The 17,734-nt window shown below is 36.8% G+C and overlaps 1 protein-coding gene across 3 annotated transcripts in view; it reads right to left on the reverse strand.

Moving 5' to 3' along the window:
- The window catches only part of CSMD3 (CUB and Sushi multiple domains 3), a 585,002-nt gene that overhangs the window by 392,689 nt on the left and 174,579 nt on the right, over nucleotides 1–17,734 (reverse strand). For all 3 annotated transcript variants that reach the window (XM_053983153.1, XM_053983147.1, XM_053983136.1), the window contains exon 5: nucleotides 816–1,023. In XM_053983153.1, the coding sequence (XP_053839128.1) occupies nucleotides 816–1,023 (208 nt within the window). The remainder of the gene's footprint in view (nucleotides 1–815; nucleotides 1,024–17,734) is intronic.

The raw sequence follows: 17,734 nt of genomic DNA on the forward strand, positions 1-17,734 counted from the left end.
AGAATGTATATTTAATGTATAAAATTTATTTTTCCTATTTAACTGAATCTGATCTTGAAAGAGGTTATTTACTATTTCTTGTGCTTGTGTTACAACATCTACATAACACATCTATACTGAAATTAAGAATTGCAAAAGTCAGACTAGCAAAAATACTGTTACTACTGCTAAGTCAACAAACAAAAAAAACAGTCATAAATTCTCATTAAAGGTGCTATATGTGGAGTAAAACCAGAGCCAAAAAGTACTGCAACTACTCAGATAAGAGTGTTTTATCTCACAGATCAGGATGGATATTTCTAGGCAAGAGTATCACCAACCATACTCACATTATTTAGAAACCATGCATACAGTTCTCTGTACCAAAACTCCTCCAGAGACAACCCATGACCAACAGGTGTGGCCAATGCTAATTCCCCCTAGCTCTGTGCTGAACGCCTCCATGCTATTCACTTTCTGACATTATGAATCTGTCTGAAGGCTTCACCAATCATTACCAGTACAAAAGTCCAATCCATTCTGTTTCTAAATATATGGTTTTTTTAATATAATAATGGTTAAATGGTTAGACACATAGACAATGAGGCAAACGATTCTATAGTGCCCTTAATCTTGATGCTACATCTTTGGAATATATTTTAAAACCATTTTACAGCTGCAATTGTAATATCAACATTTATGCCATGGTCACAATTATTACTGGGAAGGTTTTTTTTTAGCAAGACTACATATTCACAAAAGGAAAAGTAACAAAAAGTTGTATTTTCACATTTCATCATTTTTTTATCACATTAAAATTGCAATATTTGACTTACCCTATTGTAGGTGGTTCAGAACCTTCTATTTCCAAATAATCATATTTTTCTTCCATTTGGAAATCTGTAAATATGAGTGAGATAGTATCACCAGGCTCTGCCACAATTGTCCATGTGCAATCTGCATTATTATGATATTCATTAGGAAAGTTGGGGCTCGAGATGATTCCACTCGATCCTCTCATAGTTCCTCCACAAGCATCCTCAGCTGTAAAAGAAAAAAAAATTAAAATTACCCTGTAAAAATGTATGCTTTTTTGCTGAGAATAGAAATTCATTAGTGTTTAGGTGAACAATTGCTTAAAAGTTTTTAACATGTTTGACTTGGAATGATGCTCCAAAATTAAGGTGTTAAAAAAGTAATTGCTTCAAGTTACCAATTACTTAAGGATGATTATACTTGTGCCAGCACATATTTTTATAATCTACTATTTATTAATAACTATAAATCTTGATTAGCATAGTTTCAGTTAATTTACAATAGTATGCAGAAATGTCACTATTTCTTCTTTTGCTTTAACCAACCAAAAATGTTTTCATGAATCAAGTCGAGTTTAATCCCTATAATAAACAGTCTTACACGTGAAGTGCAGCAGTCACATTTTACTGAGAAAAGAAGCGTGAAAATCTTACCCATTATATAATAACTGTATTGCCATATTTTATTTTAGTGAGTATCTAGTCATTAGGTTTATTCTTGAGAAATCATTTTCTCATTTTCAAACAGCTGATCAGTTTTCAAACCAAAGCCATTCATGAGTGATTTCTTAATGTCAGATGCAAGATGCTTTCACAATTAAGATATTTACATCAGTGTAATAAGCTTTAATAGATCAAATATTTACTATTTTACCATAGGAATACATTTTTCATGCCATATGAAACTGTGAACTGTGAAACTATTTCACCAATTATTACAATGATTTTTTTTACGGTTACTCTGAAACTGAAATTACTCTTTTTTTAGCATGTGATCTTATGCTGCATATACCAAACATTGGATATTCACAGAATCAGTTCTAAAATAACTTATTCTATGATGAAACAATTCTCAAATGATTGATGTTCTGTATCTTCTTTATTAATAGTATATAGATGCCTAATAGCTCAAAAATTATTTTTGAGGATCTTATGTCAAAATTATTCTGGGAACTAATAAAATTAATTGCAAATTTAGTGCTTTTTCTTTCAAACATGGAAATATCTTTCAAATAACTTGAATGGAAATACCATATTGCATTACTTATTCAGTTTATTACCTAAATGTTTCAAGCATATTTGAAGATTTTTTCTGCTCAATTAGAGTGCTAGTATGAATAAAACTTGCCCCAGAGTCTGAAAATCCAGTCAATACTGATGAAAAATGAATGATAAAGATAGGAAAAAAAAACAGCTTTAAGGAGAATAGTATCACAGAACAAAAAGTGTAAAGAATTCTGGCACACATAATGGCTCACTTCTAACAGAAATAAAACAATTCAGGACTCTTTCTTACAGCAGTTTATGAGTTTAAAATACCAGGTTGTGCCTTTTAAATGTTCTGCTAAATTATGCCATGGCCAGATTAAAAAAAAACAAACACAAAGTAAAACCAGATCTTAAATTTATTCTTACTAATTAGGCAAAGCCCTTTGAATCCACTAAATGTAATAAAACTGAGAAACCTCATCACATCACAGGTTCTGGCCCCATACTGTGAAAGGAATAATAAATATATATAAAAAAATAAGAATATAATGTTTTCCTACATGACAAACATTCAGAAAATTAATTTTAAATTGCTAGTTTACAGTAGCAAACCTTCTTACTGTATTGCAGAACTCATGTTCTGCTTTTCACAAGTGAATTACAGAGAAACATATCTTAGTTCCTAGAAATATAACATACTGTTTGCTAACAAAGTTGCTATAGTATACCGAAACTTAAAATTTAGTGTGGCACTGTTTAAAAATATAAACAATGTCAATGAGTGTGCCTTTTATTCTGAGCCACAGCTGTTTAGGAATTTTTCCAAAGTGTGATTTTTGGTACCATCCGCAAAATGGCCTAAACAAATCATCATGGTTTCTATTCTGATTCATGTAGCAAATTTGCTACAAATACAATTAATTATTATCTACATTTAAATGTTGCATATATAACCAAAAGCACACTGGATGTCATCTTAGTGTATTGCAAGCATTAGAATAATAAATAACAGAATTACAGTACTGTGATTTTATTTTCCTCTGCCTACAACATGATTTGCTTGCAATCAGATCCCCATAGGCAAAAGCTCCTATCTGTGAGAAGACTGAAAAAGCATTATGCCCATGCAAATGTTTGGTGCCTTAAGTTGTGAAGACAGTGTAAAAAAAGATTTTGATTCTCAAGTAAATTGACAAAACTATTGACAGGAGCTCTACCACTAAATTCATAGTGCACAAGACCCTGACAAATAAAAGAAAATGTAGTAATTGTATCTTGTGCAACCTGCTTTTAGCACCCCTATTTCTATCACAATTGAAGCAGCATAATTTCTTAGATGTCAGCTATGAAATGTTGCAAATAAAAGAATAAATGGTGCGGGAACATTTAGGAAGAGTAACAGTGGCTGATCTTCATACATGTGCAACAAGCCCAGCAAGGAGATGTGAACAAGGAACAGAGGAAAGATAAGCTTTGCTGTGATTTTGATACAGATCCACAATAATCTCTTTCCCTGCCTTTCTGTAATTTTCTGAATTATCGCTAAGAAACTACCAAGGTAGGAAGTGCCTAACCCCCTGTTTCCATGGGAAAAGGTAAGCCCTTTCATGGGATTGTCTTTGATCAAGGACCACAGTATACTTGGTGGCTAAAGCAGCAGGATAGGGAAAACTGCGTGTGTGTGCCTCAAGGACATTTAATCTTGGGGAAAAAATAAGCTGTGGTGCAAGTTTTGTGTTGCAGGGAGCAAAACAGCAGGAATAACTTGAACCAATGAAGAGCGAATTTTATGAGGAGCAAGGACAGTGTGGCAGTGACCTGGATCTGGCTGATATTGGTGTCCAATCATCAAGTGTGCTGCTTCTCCTGTCATAGGCACCAATCCTGATGAATGGATCCCAAATCATAGCCTATTTTTGAGCATCTGTAGGGGAGGATGAAGTCCATGAAATGGGAAAATAATACCTGTCTGTGAAAGGATGGAAGATAGTAGTTCATGAGAATGAATTTATCTGTTTGTCGGTTATCAAGAGGATCTAAGGATGTAGTTATGTTGTATGTGTATGTGCTGTATGCTTCCACACCCAATACACACTATGATCACTATGGTCAAAATGTAGTAGCTAAACAGCACTAAAGCACCTAAATTCCTTGAAAGAATTGTGTGCATCCCTATCCTTTTAATTTCTAGATACCAAATATGAAGAAAAACATTCACAGAAATTGTAAGACAACACTTCAGTTGATACTTGATAGAGTCTGACATTGTTCAATTACAAATACATAGCTAATACTTATTTTTTTTCAAAATCTACTTTTAAAATTCATACTTTCAAATAAAATTGAATTGGTCATGTACTGGGAAATTTTATCTAATAACAATCTTGCAAATGTGATATGAAGGCCTAAATGCATAAAATACACTTACTGCCAAGATGTCATTTTTCCTAACATATTTCTCTGATCTTAACCATATGCTGAAAGGGGAAGATTTTTCAAAGTGGTATGCGAGAGGGGACTTGGCATTAAAAAGCTTTTCAAGGTATTATGAATTCAAATTAAGATCTCTGTTTGAATATGCATAAGGGCTCTTGTGCAGAGGGAGTATTACTGATATCATGATGAGTGATGATTATGAAAGTAATGTTTTGGGGGTTTGGTTTTTGTTTTTCTTTTTGTGGGCATTGATTGTTTCTATTTATTTTCATAGATACCTGCAGTTTTTTAACTCTCTCCTTTTTTGGTTTTATAATCTTATTACTAAATGCCCATCAAAAAAAAAAAAAAAAAAAGTGAGATGTGTACTGTGGGAATCCAGGGTATCCCTCTCTGGCTTACCTGGAAGGTCTGGGACCCTGGCAGGGGGTCAGAAACCCCCCTGTGCAGAGCCCCGAGAGACACTGTCTCTGATCTCTGTCCACAGAAAAGAGTTTTCAATTTTACAGGATGAATTACAAGCTCTGAGTGTTTGATATAAGTAGTAATTAGTGTGGCATGGGTGCAAAAGTAGAATTTTAGGATTCTAGATAAGGGGTTCAAAGGAGGCAAGATGGAGGAAACTGGGCATGCCTTGTCCTTTTTCTTCTTATTCATGCCCTCCATGTTTCATTGTGGTGTTGGCATTTTTTTATTGGTTTAGGCTGGGTTCACACTGCTCAACACGGGTGACAGATATTGGCACGTTATTGTAAATATAGCACACGTAGTTTCTAGTATATAATGTTTGTAACATCCCACTGAGGGGCAGAGCCCCGCACGCTGTCCTGCAAGACAGACCTGCTGCAGGTCAGAAAGAAAATATTTTAGATAAGAAGAAATAAACAACCTTGAAAACCAGCACAGATGACTTACGACTCCTTCTTTGGCAGCGGGGCTGAAAGACAGAGACTTTCTACAATCTTGGGAGCATTTAAATATCACAGATCCCAACAGTGTACAAGTTCAAATAATCTCAAGTGAAATCTAAAGTCATAACGTTTTATCTTTTTTTTTTTCTTCCTGGTTTGCTGTTCACTGTTCATTTTTCATAATAAATTTTGAAAATATATTTCTCTAGTGATATTTTATTTAATTTTCTGCTTATTCTTGAGCAATTCAGTGATATTCACAATACTGTTACATAAATATTGAACTGTAAATTTCAGTAAAATGGATGATCAAAGACAGGCAATGTCATCAGTGATTTATAGGACATGCAAATTTGTGGATTTCATTGAGAATTCAATGAGATTGCATGATAGATCAAGCTTTAATCTGGTAGACAATGTATCACATCATCTTATCCATCTAGATATTTATAGCAAACTAAACAGTTAAATTTTCTGCACATCCTATACTGACTTCACAAAAAAACTCCCAGCTTTGATTTAGTTTCTTATTCTGTTTCTTCACTGGCTGTGCTACAATCAGCAGAATAGAAACTATACAGTCTAAAGTCTAAAGTGAGAAGCGCCTTAAAAAGTTAAACTCAGTTTTAAAGTCTGTAGTATTACAGTCTGATTATGCAACTTGCTCATGAGCACAGTAATAGATCACATAGGAACAAAAATATCTTTAGGAAGCTCTATAGGCAATTCCAGTTCCCTCTGCTTCCTCCTTTGCACAAACACTTACTGCTTTTGTTTCCTGCCACTTTTCTTGGAGACTATGTATATGTCTATCGCAGAACTCCAGCAGTGCCAGCTGTTTTGCTGTGGCTCTGTGATTTTAATAATGTCATTGATCTCTGATTGCATGTGAAGTTACAATTCTTGGGCTTCCCATGCCACATTTGCTTGTATACAGACACTGCAGAGCTGTTTCTGGTCACCCCACTTCATCAAAAAGAGTGCAAGAAAATCCCTCATCAGTCTGTTCTGTGTGCACTCTGTCTGATCCTCAATAACCCTTCAAACTTTAGTAACCAACCACAAAAACCGAGTGGACCTGGGTCAAAGACCTTCTCATTAGGTTAGAAAGATCTTGCTCTGCTAAATAAAAAATAGCTCCTCAATTTAGTCTCAATAAGGTGATGTTTAGAGTCAGAGATTAAAAGAATGGATCTGTACAGTATAGAGATCAGTGTCTGTAGTATGATGTATATATTATATTTATTTTATATAATATTCTGATACATTATAGAAACTCCAAAATATAATGCAAGATAGATATATAAATATATAATATCTGAGAAACATTTATATGTTGACTTTTTCTACAAATCTATAGCAATGAAAATATTTCAGCCTTTACTCATAATTTATGCACAAAGAATAACCTTACAGATTTCAGAAATTGAAATATAAAGACTGAAAAACATGTATCAACTGAAAATTTTTCAGGACAGCTTTGCACAAGATTTTTCATCTTTGACTTACATAAATTTCATCCAGCTTTTGAGTAGAGGGATATTAAACAATTCTTGAGGACAAATGGAAGTCTTATTTTCTGTATTGATTTGTAAAAGTCACAGATTTTAAACTCCAAATAAACCTAGTGATTACTAAAAATTGACATGATTCACATCCTCAAATCTCTCACTTTGCCCTTTTGTGCTGTATACCAGTAAAATTTATACAGATTTGATAGCAAAAAATAAAAAACTCAAATAATGCATCTGTAGCTAAAGAGGTGAGGAGTTTAAATGGTGCTTGAACCTAGGTTAAATGGAATAAATTGCCTTCCCACCCACCACTGCTGAGATAGAACCACAAAAACTATTTATGCCAGGGGAAAACACTACAATACCCACACAACCAGTGCCTGCCTGGAGGCCTGGATTGGGCAATGTGGGCTGACCCATGAGGAAGGCGGCCACGCACTGCCCAGGCCCGGCACAGCCTGACCCGCACCGCGGCCTGGCCGCACGGGGGGCAGTGGGCACCAGTGGCACCAAGGTCACCAATGGCACCAAGGGCACCAAGGGTGGCAGGGGAGACACAGCGGGCACCAAGGGCATCAATGGCACCAAGGGCGACAGGAGAGGCGCAGCGGGCAGCAAGGGCAGCAGGGAAAACACAGCAGGGTGCCAAGGACACCAAGGGCAGCAGGGAAAACACAGCAGGGCACCAATGGCACTAAGGGCGGCAGGGGAGGCACAGCGGGCAGCAAGGGCAGCAGGGAAGGCACAGTGGGGCACCAAGGGTACCAAGGGCAGAAGGGGAGACACACTGGGCAGCAAGGGCGGTAGGGGAGGTACAGCAGGCACTAAGGGCACCAAGGGTGGCAAGGGAGGCACAGTGGGCATCAAGGGCAGCAGGGAAGGCACAGTAGGGCACCAATGGCACCAAGGGCAACAGGGGGAGGCACAGCAGGGCACCAAGGGCACCAAGGGCAGCAGAGAAGGCACAGGGGGGCCGGGCAGGCACCAAGGGCAGCAGGAGAGGACACAATTCGATGAGGACACAGCAAAGGATGAGGGACAAAGGGGAGCCGTGGGCACTGTCCCCTCACCGCTGATCAATGGCTGGCCAAAGGTGAAGTGCAGCAGGAGTGAGGGGAAGGGAGAGATGGAGCCTAGATGAAAGCAGAGGACATCTCTGTTCTAGAAGTGCTCTAAGATTTCATCTCCTTTTTTTTTTTTTTTTTTTTTTTCCCCACAAATCCTGAATCAATAACTAAGCATTTATGTTACCTGCCAATAAAATAAACTTCAATGATATCCTCGGAGCTGTCCCTTCTTTCTCCAAGGGAATGTCATGTTTTGGATTTGATTTAGGCAAGTTGGACTCTTCTATACTATAAGAATACTGATAAGAAAAGCAACTGTTTTCTAGAAAATGGTGCACAGAGGTCTAATTTATTGTTGTTTATTCTATAAAAAAGGAAGGAAGCATTTAAACACAAGTAAAGTCTTGGCACATAAAGCCAATACTTTGTCTTTTTTACAAAAACAAAACAAAACACAAACAAACAAAAACCCAAAACAAACAAAAACAAAACAAAAAAACCCAAAGGATGCAGCCTTCTGAACTCTTACCTATATATCTGGTTAAAAAATGTACATAGAATTATTTTTTTAAATTTTCTGTTAGTAGACCAGGATTTGAAATTGATGGATTAACTCACAAGATTTTTTAAACAAGAATAACCAGTCTATATGTCAGACAACCGTGCTTTTACTGCTGTCTTCCAACAAAAAATAAATTACACTTTTTTCTCACATAAAATGAACTTTGGGAAAAGTTAAGTGTTTTTATTGCTTACAAACCAAGGTAATTTAAATTAAAATATTTGGGCAGGCCTTGTATGAATATAAACACAACAGAAAAATATATAAAGATTTCTTGATGATCAAACTATTTCCTATTGCTCTGTGAAACAATAAAGCTTAGAAGCTCTGCAGCATTAAGATATTAATTTAGCTTTCATAGTTCTCAACCCTGATATTTACTGTTTGAGTTGCCGAGGAGCAGAAGACATAAGAGCGAATTTATTAAAAATGGAATGCAGAGGAAAGCAGGAACTACTTTAATTGATTGCTTCAACAAAGAAAAGGAAAAAAAAATACCTAGAAGTAAATACATCAATTCATCAACTTGAAATTCAACTATTTTTTCTTTCTCATTATTTTTAATATCTACAAGGAAGAACAGTTTTTACTATGATTTATATATGTAATTTTGTCTTTAAAATTTGTCTTGTCTTTAAACCAAGCATGAAAAATGTGAAAGATGATAAATAACATAATACTTGAGAGTTTAGAAATTACTAGGGATCTTGTGGCTTTTGTTGGTTTTTTTTTTTCTTGAGAGAAACTACATCAAAGTATGAACTTGGCAATGGCTGATTTTTACACCTGGTTTTGCAATTTTGCCTCTGAACCACAAAAAAATATAATTAAATTATTGTAATTTAAAAACAAATATTTATGGAAATGTATGAAATAATGGCAATGTTGTGTTTTAACCCAGCTGGCAACAAAGCACCACACATCCACTCACTCCAAATGAGTAACTAAGTATTTGAAGTGGCACTTGTTGTATTTATCTGTTGATATTTTACTGTATAAAAGAAGTTTGTTTCTGTTCTGTGAAAATCATGTGGTGGTAGAGTCAGGGAGAAGGCTGAATCCTAACCAGAGCACCCAGTGTCATCGGACAGACAGTGCCTGCAGAGAGGAAGAGACAGCACTTCCTTTGGGATCAGTTTCCACCTCTTAGTTTGAAGGACCTTCTCAAGAGAAGAATGTAGCAGGCAGGATATGAAAGCCACCAAGAAAAAAGCTTGCACAAATAAAGATTGTACTGGGTTAGTGTGGCAAGGTTTTGGTATTGGGGGCTGCAGGACTGGCCTCTGTAGACGTCAGGGGCTGTCCCCATGGAGCCAGTTCAGGATGCTCCAAGATGGAGCTCCACCACTGAGTAAAGCTGAGGCAATTAGCAATATTGGTGATGCCTCTGTGGTAACATATTTAAGAAGAGGGGAAAATGCTGTGCAGCAGCAGAGAGGGAGAGAGAGAGACATAGAGAGAGAGAGGGAGGTGTAGGAAAAATAACAGATGCAAACCTAAAGTCACCAAGTACAGTGAAGAAGAAGAAGGTATTATAGGCTACAAGTGCAAAAGTTTCCCCGTAGCTCGTGAAGAAGACTGTGGTGATGGAGGCTATGTCCTTGGAGATTATGTTTGCCTGGAGAGACTGTGGAACTTACAGTCTTGGAAATTTTCAAAAGCTTATGAGCTGCATAAGACCCACAGAAAATATAACTGTCTCTAAAGTCAGACTTGAGAGGTCTGTTAGATTTGATAACCTCTTGTGGTCCCCAAGTAAGTTCTCCTATCATTCAATGTAGTTCTCCTACGATAGCTTAGAGAGAGAAAAGAAAAATAACATCCAAGCAAATTGAAAAACTAAAACAATGAAGAACTTGTATTGTTTGAATTCACTTACTGTTTTTTAAATTTTCCTGCACATAATTGAGTGGAACACCTAGAGCAAGACCAGGGGTAAAAAGAATACTTCCTTTGTTTTATTTTCAACTCTCTTGACCTGATTAAAAGTTGTATTTTTTTTCCTCAGAACAGGTGCACTATTTTAAATTTTGTACCATACAATGGAGAATGGATTTCAATGCGTACATCTTCAGTTATTTTTATCTTAGCTTTAAAAATGTTGGAATGAGACCACGTCAGTGTCTAAACCATCAAGCAAGATTTCATACTAATTTCCTGTATTACATTCAGTATAGGACTTTAGAGGCATAAGAGGCTATCATAACTTTCATTGTCTAGTCCTTTGAACCTTCTGTTCTAATGACAACTGGATTACAAGGAGCATGGAGCTTAAAATTATTTACTATTATGAACTGAAGAAAAATGCAAATGTTCATCAAAATTTCTTCCTAAAATGTGCAATTCCATATGCTCATTTTTGTAAAACCTCTAAACAATAGTCTGTATTCTTACCAATCACTGCGCAAAACAAGAAGCTCATTTTCTGTGGCATATTTGTGATCTCTTTTCTTCTGTAAAGTTACATTTCTACAAGAATTTGTGTTTTATTGCATTACAAAATACCTAAATGATGAAAAAATGTTTTCAAAATTTCAGAGTCAAGATTTCTGTAGTTGCTTAATTATGCAGAGACTTTAGAATTCAGCACTCCTGAATGTGAACTGTGACTACTGCTTCACCAGAAGAGAGAAGCAGGACTTAACCTCTTTTGAAGACATTTTCTCAGCCAATTTATGACTGCTTTGGCAGGTCTGTTATCTTATTTGCCAAAATTTATCAAACTTAAATTAAGTCTGCCTGCATTTGAAAAGTTCACAGAGACATTTAAATTTGGAAAACTAAAATCAGAACTGGAAGGAAAAGATTTTTACACCACGGAAGCATTTTGAAATAGGAGTTTCAGTGCTCTGCTTGATTGATGAACAAAGTTTTTCAAGTAGAAGTTGAATATATCTTCACTTTAGCCAGTAACACTCTCATAGACAAACTGATAAAGTATGAGGTAGATGACAAGTCTGTGATGTGTGTTGAAAAGTGACTGAAGAGCTGGGAGGTGAAATGCTTGAAGGGTTGTGAAATGCAAGAAGCAGCATAAAGTCCGGACAGAGACCAGTTCCCTTGCACCTGGAGTACTGTACTGGAGTACAACATAAACAGAACAGGCAATTGGGGATAAAAGCATCGTACAGGCAACCCAGAACAATACTGTAAACACAAATTGAGTGTCATGAGTCTTGACACTAGCCACAGATCAACAACTGTCAGACCAATACCAGAAAATAGAGAAAAGGTGCATAATGTGGGTGATTGTGTACTGATCGGATTTCCTACAAAGACCCTTGCCTGTAGAGATGCGCTGGAAATGTTTTAAATCACCCATATGAAGTCATATAGAAGCAAAGTGCCCACAGTGGAACCGCTCTGTGTTGAAGCCCAGTCACTGTATGAACACCAGCATTAAGAGTGGCTGGAAGGAGCATTGACTTATGTGGATGTAGCCAACATCCACCCTGGAGTGGTAATCACAATGTACCTCAGTGTGAGTAAGGTAAAATCTTTACCCTGACACACAACTATTTCCTCTGATCTTCTGTCTAAAAGACTGAGCTCTGGCAAGTACATTTTTTGGTATTCATTTCCTCGCATAACAAATTTCACAGTGAATATATACACATACCCATAGACTTTTTTTTAATATCTGTGCTTTTTGTCCCTTCAACATTAATACAAAAAGTTATACAGAACAGTTCTTTTAAAAAGCCTTGCATTTAGAGCCATTGTAGACCTACAATATACATCTTTCTTATTTCACACATCATCGAGTCAACAGGTAGTCATGGCATCTTTGGAGACATTCTAGTTTATGATAGAAATCCAAAGCATTAAAGATGTGTGTCAGAAGTCATTATAGATTTTTTTTCCTGGAAAATCATAATGCATGTCTAATAGTCCACTTAAAATCTCAGATTAGTGCCCATTTTACTACTTCAGATTTAAAACATGATTCGAATCATAGTCCAAATGTTCATCTTTTATTTTCATTAGCTTGGTCTCAGCTTTTGAAAGCTTCAAAGATTCAATTGCCGAGACTTAAAACATATGCAAAAACTTGTAATAAAGAAAATTTGTGAAAAAATAATGAGAATTTGTGAAAAAAGTAATGATAGCAGAACTGAGCTAATCATAAATAAAATAAAACCCATGCATCTTTCCAGTGCTGTTTTCAAATAAGATGTTGCAATATGTTTGTTGATATTAAGAGTCACAACACTCTGTCTGACTACAGCTGTTACAGACACTTCCCAAAATGAAACAGAGCTGAGTTGAAGAGCAGGTATTTAGAGAGGCAGCAATCTCACAATTAAAATTCTGAGGTCCCTGATGACAGACCTTGTAGCAGACCACCTTGCTGAAATCAGAATTCTGAATTCTGAAGAAGGTTCTCTTTATTGGTATATTCATCCTTTATTCCCCTATTAACTCTTTAGCAGTATATAGAATTGAGTAATTGTTTTAGTTGGAAGGGGCCTTAATAATCAACTAGTTGCATCCCCTCTACCATTCCAAAATACAAGACATGGAAATATTTTGTTTTATAAATTCTTGTGAAGTACATTCTATCTTATTAAGTTTAAAACTTTGCCAGGGTTTGAAAAAAAAGCTGAATACATATGGTTGCTGTCAAACTGCTCTCCTGATAAAGGCAATTAAAATCAGTGTTCTGATATTATTTGTGATAAATATTTATTGGTAGCATGTTGAAAATGAAATATCATATTGCAATGGAATCATGCTATCGAAGTGCCTAGACAAAATAAATATCAAAAGGGAATCAGTGTGAATATCTTATCTCAATATAACCAACTTCATACCCTGACTCCTGTAGCTTGTTTCTCCTGTGATGGTTCGCTCCAGGCTGCCTGCCATGTCACTCCAGTAACCACCCCCTATTCTTTCCTGAAACTTCCTTGTCAGTTACCCCATCCCCGCGTCCCTGTTTGTCTCAGAGCCCCGTGTCCGCCCCTGTCGCATCCCTGTTGGTCGCCATAGTCCACGTCACTGCCACGGTGCCTGTCTCCATTGGGTGGGAGGGCTTCTGCCCCCCTCAGCCCACCCCCTATAAGATCCCGCACGCCCCTGGTCTCAGCACCATTTTGTCCACGCGGCGCTAGGGACTGAGCTGCGCTTCTGCGTCGCAGCTCCACGCAACAATAAAAGCTCTCCAGCTAGCCACATGGATAGAGTGGACATTCCTTCCCTCTTTGTCTCGCCCCTTGCACCAGCAGCAGAATGAGGCCAGCCCCACCCCAGTGCATGGAACGCAGCAGCGCCCGGGACAAGCAGCGCCCCGGTCCCACCGAGAAGCAGCGCCTTTGCCGGGCTCTCCAGAGCTGCCCGGGGCCGGGGAAGACAACGCAAAGCCACATATTATGAGCATAAATTAAAGTGCACTAATCAAGATATAATTATTTGCTTACCTTGACCCCCAGACTAAATGCACTGGAACTGTGTAGCCAATGTAACAGAACAACGAGTAGTACCTAAGTATTTTTGTGATATTGTATCACCACAGAGAGACACAATACACAAGGGGCTTTGAGAAGTATGTGAGTGATTCACCAAAGGGACAAGGATGTTTGTAGCTGCTCATAGGAGACATCCCTATAAAAAAACCTGCAAGGTAAGATAAGCACCAGTAATTACTAGCTACTCTCCTCTCCATTATATGAGAATGGCTGTCAAGGATATGTTTTCATGACCCAACACCCTGATAAATGCATGTGGACATATTTATATAAATTCACTTGTAACATTTCTCATCCAATACTTGGTAGATCACATTGTTTATGAAGATGGTGCAATGTTATGTTTACTGATGGATAGATTTGCAATTCCATCTGAACCAATGGCGTTACACAGGATTTACTAAAGCAATATTTTTACTCAGTAAAAGAAGGTATTTAGAGATAACATGAGGGAAAAATCTGAGTTCAACAGACTAAATTTCTATAAAAATAATTTTAAAACATTAATTCTAAAATGAGTTGGCTTTTAATGTCATGCTGACACAACGCAAATACCGTTTATGTGTCTGGGCACCTTCAGTGAAGTAACAGCAAAGAAAATCAACAAGAAAATACAAATTGGCTGAGGAACCTCATACAATTAATTGGCTGCAAAAGTAGTTGCATCAAGTGACAATTCTTAAAGCACACAGTGTAATAATACAGTAATAAAATGTATAATGTTCTATTTTCATCGTGATGACAGTGTAACAGTTAGAATCAAAGAAAAACACATTCCTTACATTATAGCATAGACTACCTGAAAGTTAAATAATTCAAAAACAGAATAAATTATTGTCATATAAATTAAACATTATGCTTAGGAGAACACAGTGCATATGATTACTTGTATAGCAAAATGCAAAAGAAGCCCTGAACTGCTCTGTTGAAATTTGATGCTGAATTGACTATACAATCACTAAGATTTTCAGTTTGTCTTCTTCCTTCTCCAGCATTTCTTAAATCTATAGCTGAGCTTTTAGCAAATTTAGCAGTAGTGACACATTCTGAAAAACACTGCTAAAATTTTCATTAAAATAGGCAACTAGATAGATGCAAATGACTAATCCCTTTTCAGAATTTGCACACTGGAGAGCAAATACAATCATATTATTAGACAATGAAAATTCACAGAAGGGAAAAGACTAGAAAGCGATATTTTTGTTACAGCTGACCGCCACAGAAAATAAAGGTTCTTCACCTTGTTTTTTTTTTTTTTTTCTCTGCTTGTTTTTGAAGTGTTAGATAAGAGCCTGAAGATAGCTAAGTAATTTTCTTTCTTTAGATTTTAAATGTTAAAAAAAAACCCTTGATATTTGTGACTCTATTAATTGCTTTTTTCATATATTCTAAACTGATGTGGTTTCTACAAGTGATTATATTTCTCTGCATCTACAATAACCTCAGCTAAAAGAGGATCAATCATAGAATCATAGGATTTGAAGAGATCTTAAATATAATCTAGTTCCAACCCCCTGCCATGAGCAGGGACACCTTCCAACCTGGGTTTATATACCTCCAGGGATGGGACAGACACAACTTCTCTGGGCAATCTGTTGCAGTGCCTCACCACCCTCACAGTAAAGAATTTCTTCTTAATATCTCATCTAAGCCTACCCTTCTTCAGCTTAATGCCATCCCCTATTGTCCTACCACTACACCCCCTTGTGGAAAGCCTTCTCTATCTTTCTCTTAGTAGTCTCCTTCTAGGTACTGAGGGCTTACAAAAATTGCTAGTATTTTTGAAGCCATGTTCTATTTACTTCCTACTCTACTCTCTAATGCAGAAATTCCCTATTCTTCTGCAGAAATTATTAAAAATTAAGATCAGAAAGTTACACTTTTGAAATATTAAAACTTGTAGAAAATCAAAAGTACAGTTCTCAGCCTGTAGTATACAATTTCAAAAATATGATTAAAGTAAATTACCTCAAAAATAATATCACAAGACCATAGGTACATATAGCAGGTCACTTCATTATAGTGTTTATATAAATACATATTTATGTACTTTTTTAGTAAATGTGTTTTGTATGTAAAAATAATGTACTCAGTATCTTTATTATTTGAAGTACACATATGAAAAATTTATAAGACTATAGTTAGGTTTTTTTTAGCAAATATATAACATTCATTAAAAATGCAGCAGATTTACAAAGTTTATCCTTTTTTTCTTTTTGAGAAAATTCTGTGCTATAATGAATGAATTTTTCCCTTGCCTCTTTGATGCAATTAGATTACTTGCCATTCAATCTGTTAATATGTGTTCAAGATAATGTTCATATTTGTCCTCCTGACACAGTAAAAATCTTTATCTGAGTTCTGCAAAGGGAAATGTACCATTTTTGGCAGAACACAGTACAGGGGTTATTGATAAATGAAGAGCAGAAGCCTCTAAATATGATCATATGTTATTTGACAAGGAAAGAAAAAAGAGAAAATAAAATACGGAGTAGTTCATATTCAAAAGTTTCGTTGTTTATTTCTCAAAACAGATTCATATGGATTCAAGGAAACATACAACTTGTTGTTGCCCTGGAAAAATTTGTTTCCAGTTGTATATATTTATATCCCTTTCTGCACCCTCTCCATTCCCCCAGATTTGACCTTCTCATTTGGTCCTTTAACAATACCCAATAATCACTGTATTATTCTTATTCATTATTTTATCTTCTGTCCCATCTTTGAATTGTGATGATTTTTTTTTTCCATTACCAGTTTCAAAATTGCCTGTTCCATTTCTCAGAATCTTCTTGCCTGCTGTATCTTGTGTTCTCTCATAATTCCTATTCACAGTCTGATACTTCAGGATAGGTTTTGCCAGCAATTTCTTTTGCTTTGCATTTGCAGGATCCACTTAATATATGGAACTGTAAATCTCATCTAATTTTCATATACATACACACTAGACTTCTGTATTTGAGCTAGTCACCTTAGGTTCTTTCATAATCATTTATGAGAAATAGACACTTTTACAGTGCATCATATCAAAAGACCAGTATAAGTGTAAAGGGTCTGAATGACAAGGTTTTAGAACAAGGTGGGCTACAAGGGTGGCTTCTGTGAGAAGCTCTTGGACGCTTCCCATGTATCTGACAGAGTCAGTGCCTGCTGGCACCAAGATGCACCCACAGCTGGTCAAGGATGAGCCCATTAGTGACAGTGACAGCACCTTTGGGATAATGTATTCAAGAAAGGCATAAAAACTGCAATTTTAGCTGGAGAGAGGTATGAAACCACAAAGGAAATGGCCCTGGACACACCAAGGTCACTGAAAAAGGAGGGGGAGAAAGTGCTTCAGACACCACAGCAGAACTCCCCTGCAATCCACAGTGAAGACCATGATCAGGCAGGCTGGACTCATAGAGGTCCACAATGGAGCAGATACTCACCTGCAGCCTCTGGAGAACTTCATACTTGCAGCAGGTGGTTGCACCTGAAGGAGACTTGGCCCCATGGGAACAGTACTAAAGTAGGCTCCTGGCAGAACCTGTGGAGAAGCCCACACTGGAGCAGATTTGATGTTAGGACTTGTGACCCCATGTGATATCCCACACTGGAACAGATTGTTCCTGAAGAACTGCACCCCATGGAAGAGATCTGTGGTGGAGCAGTTCATGAAGAACTTCAGCCTGTGTGAATGACTCAGTCTGGAGAAGATTTTTGAGGACTCTTTCCCATGGGAGGGACCTCACCCTGGAGCAGAGGAAGAGTCTGAGGAGTCCTGCCCATGA

This window comes from Vidua macroura, chromosome 1 (assembly GCF_024509145.1).
Source record: "Vidua macroura isolate BioBank_ID:100142 chromosome 1, ASM2450914v1, whole genome shotgun sequence".
In the NCBI taxonomy this organism is placed as follows: Eukaryota; Metazoa; Chordata; class Aves; order Passeriformes; family Viduidae; genus Vidua; species Vidua macroura.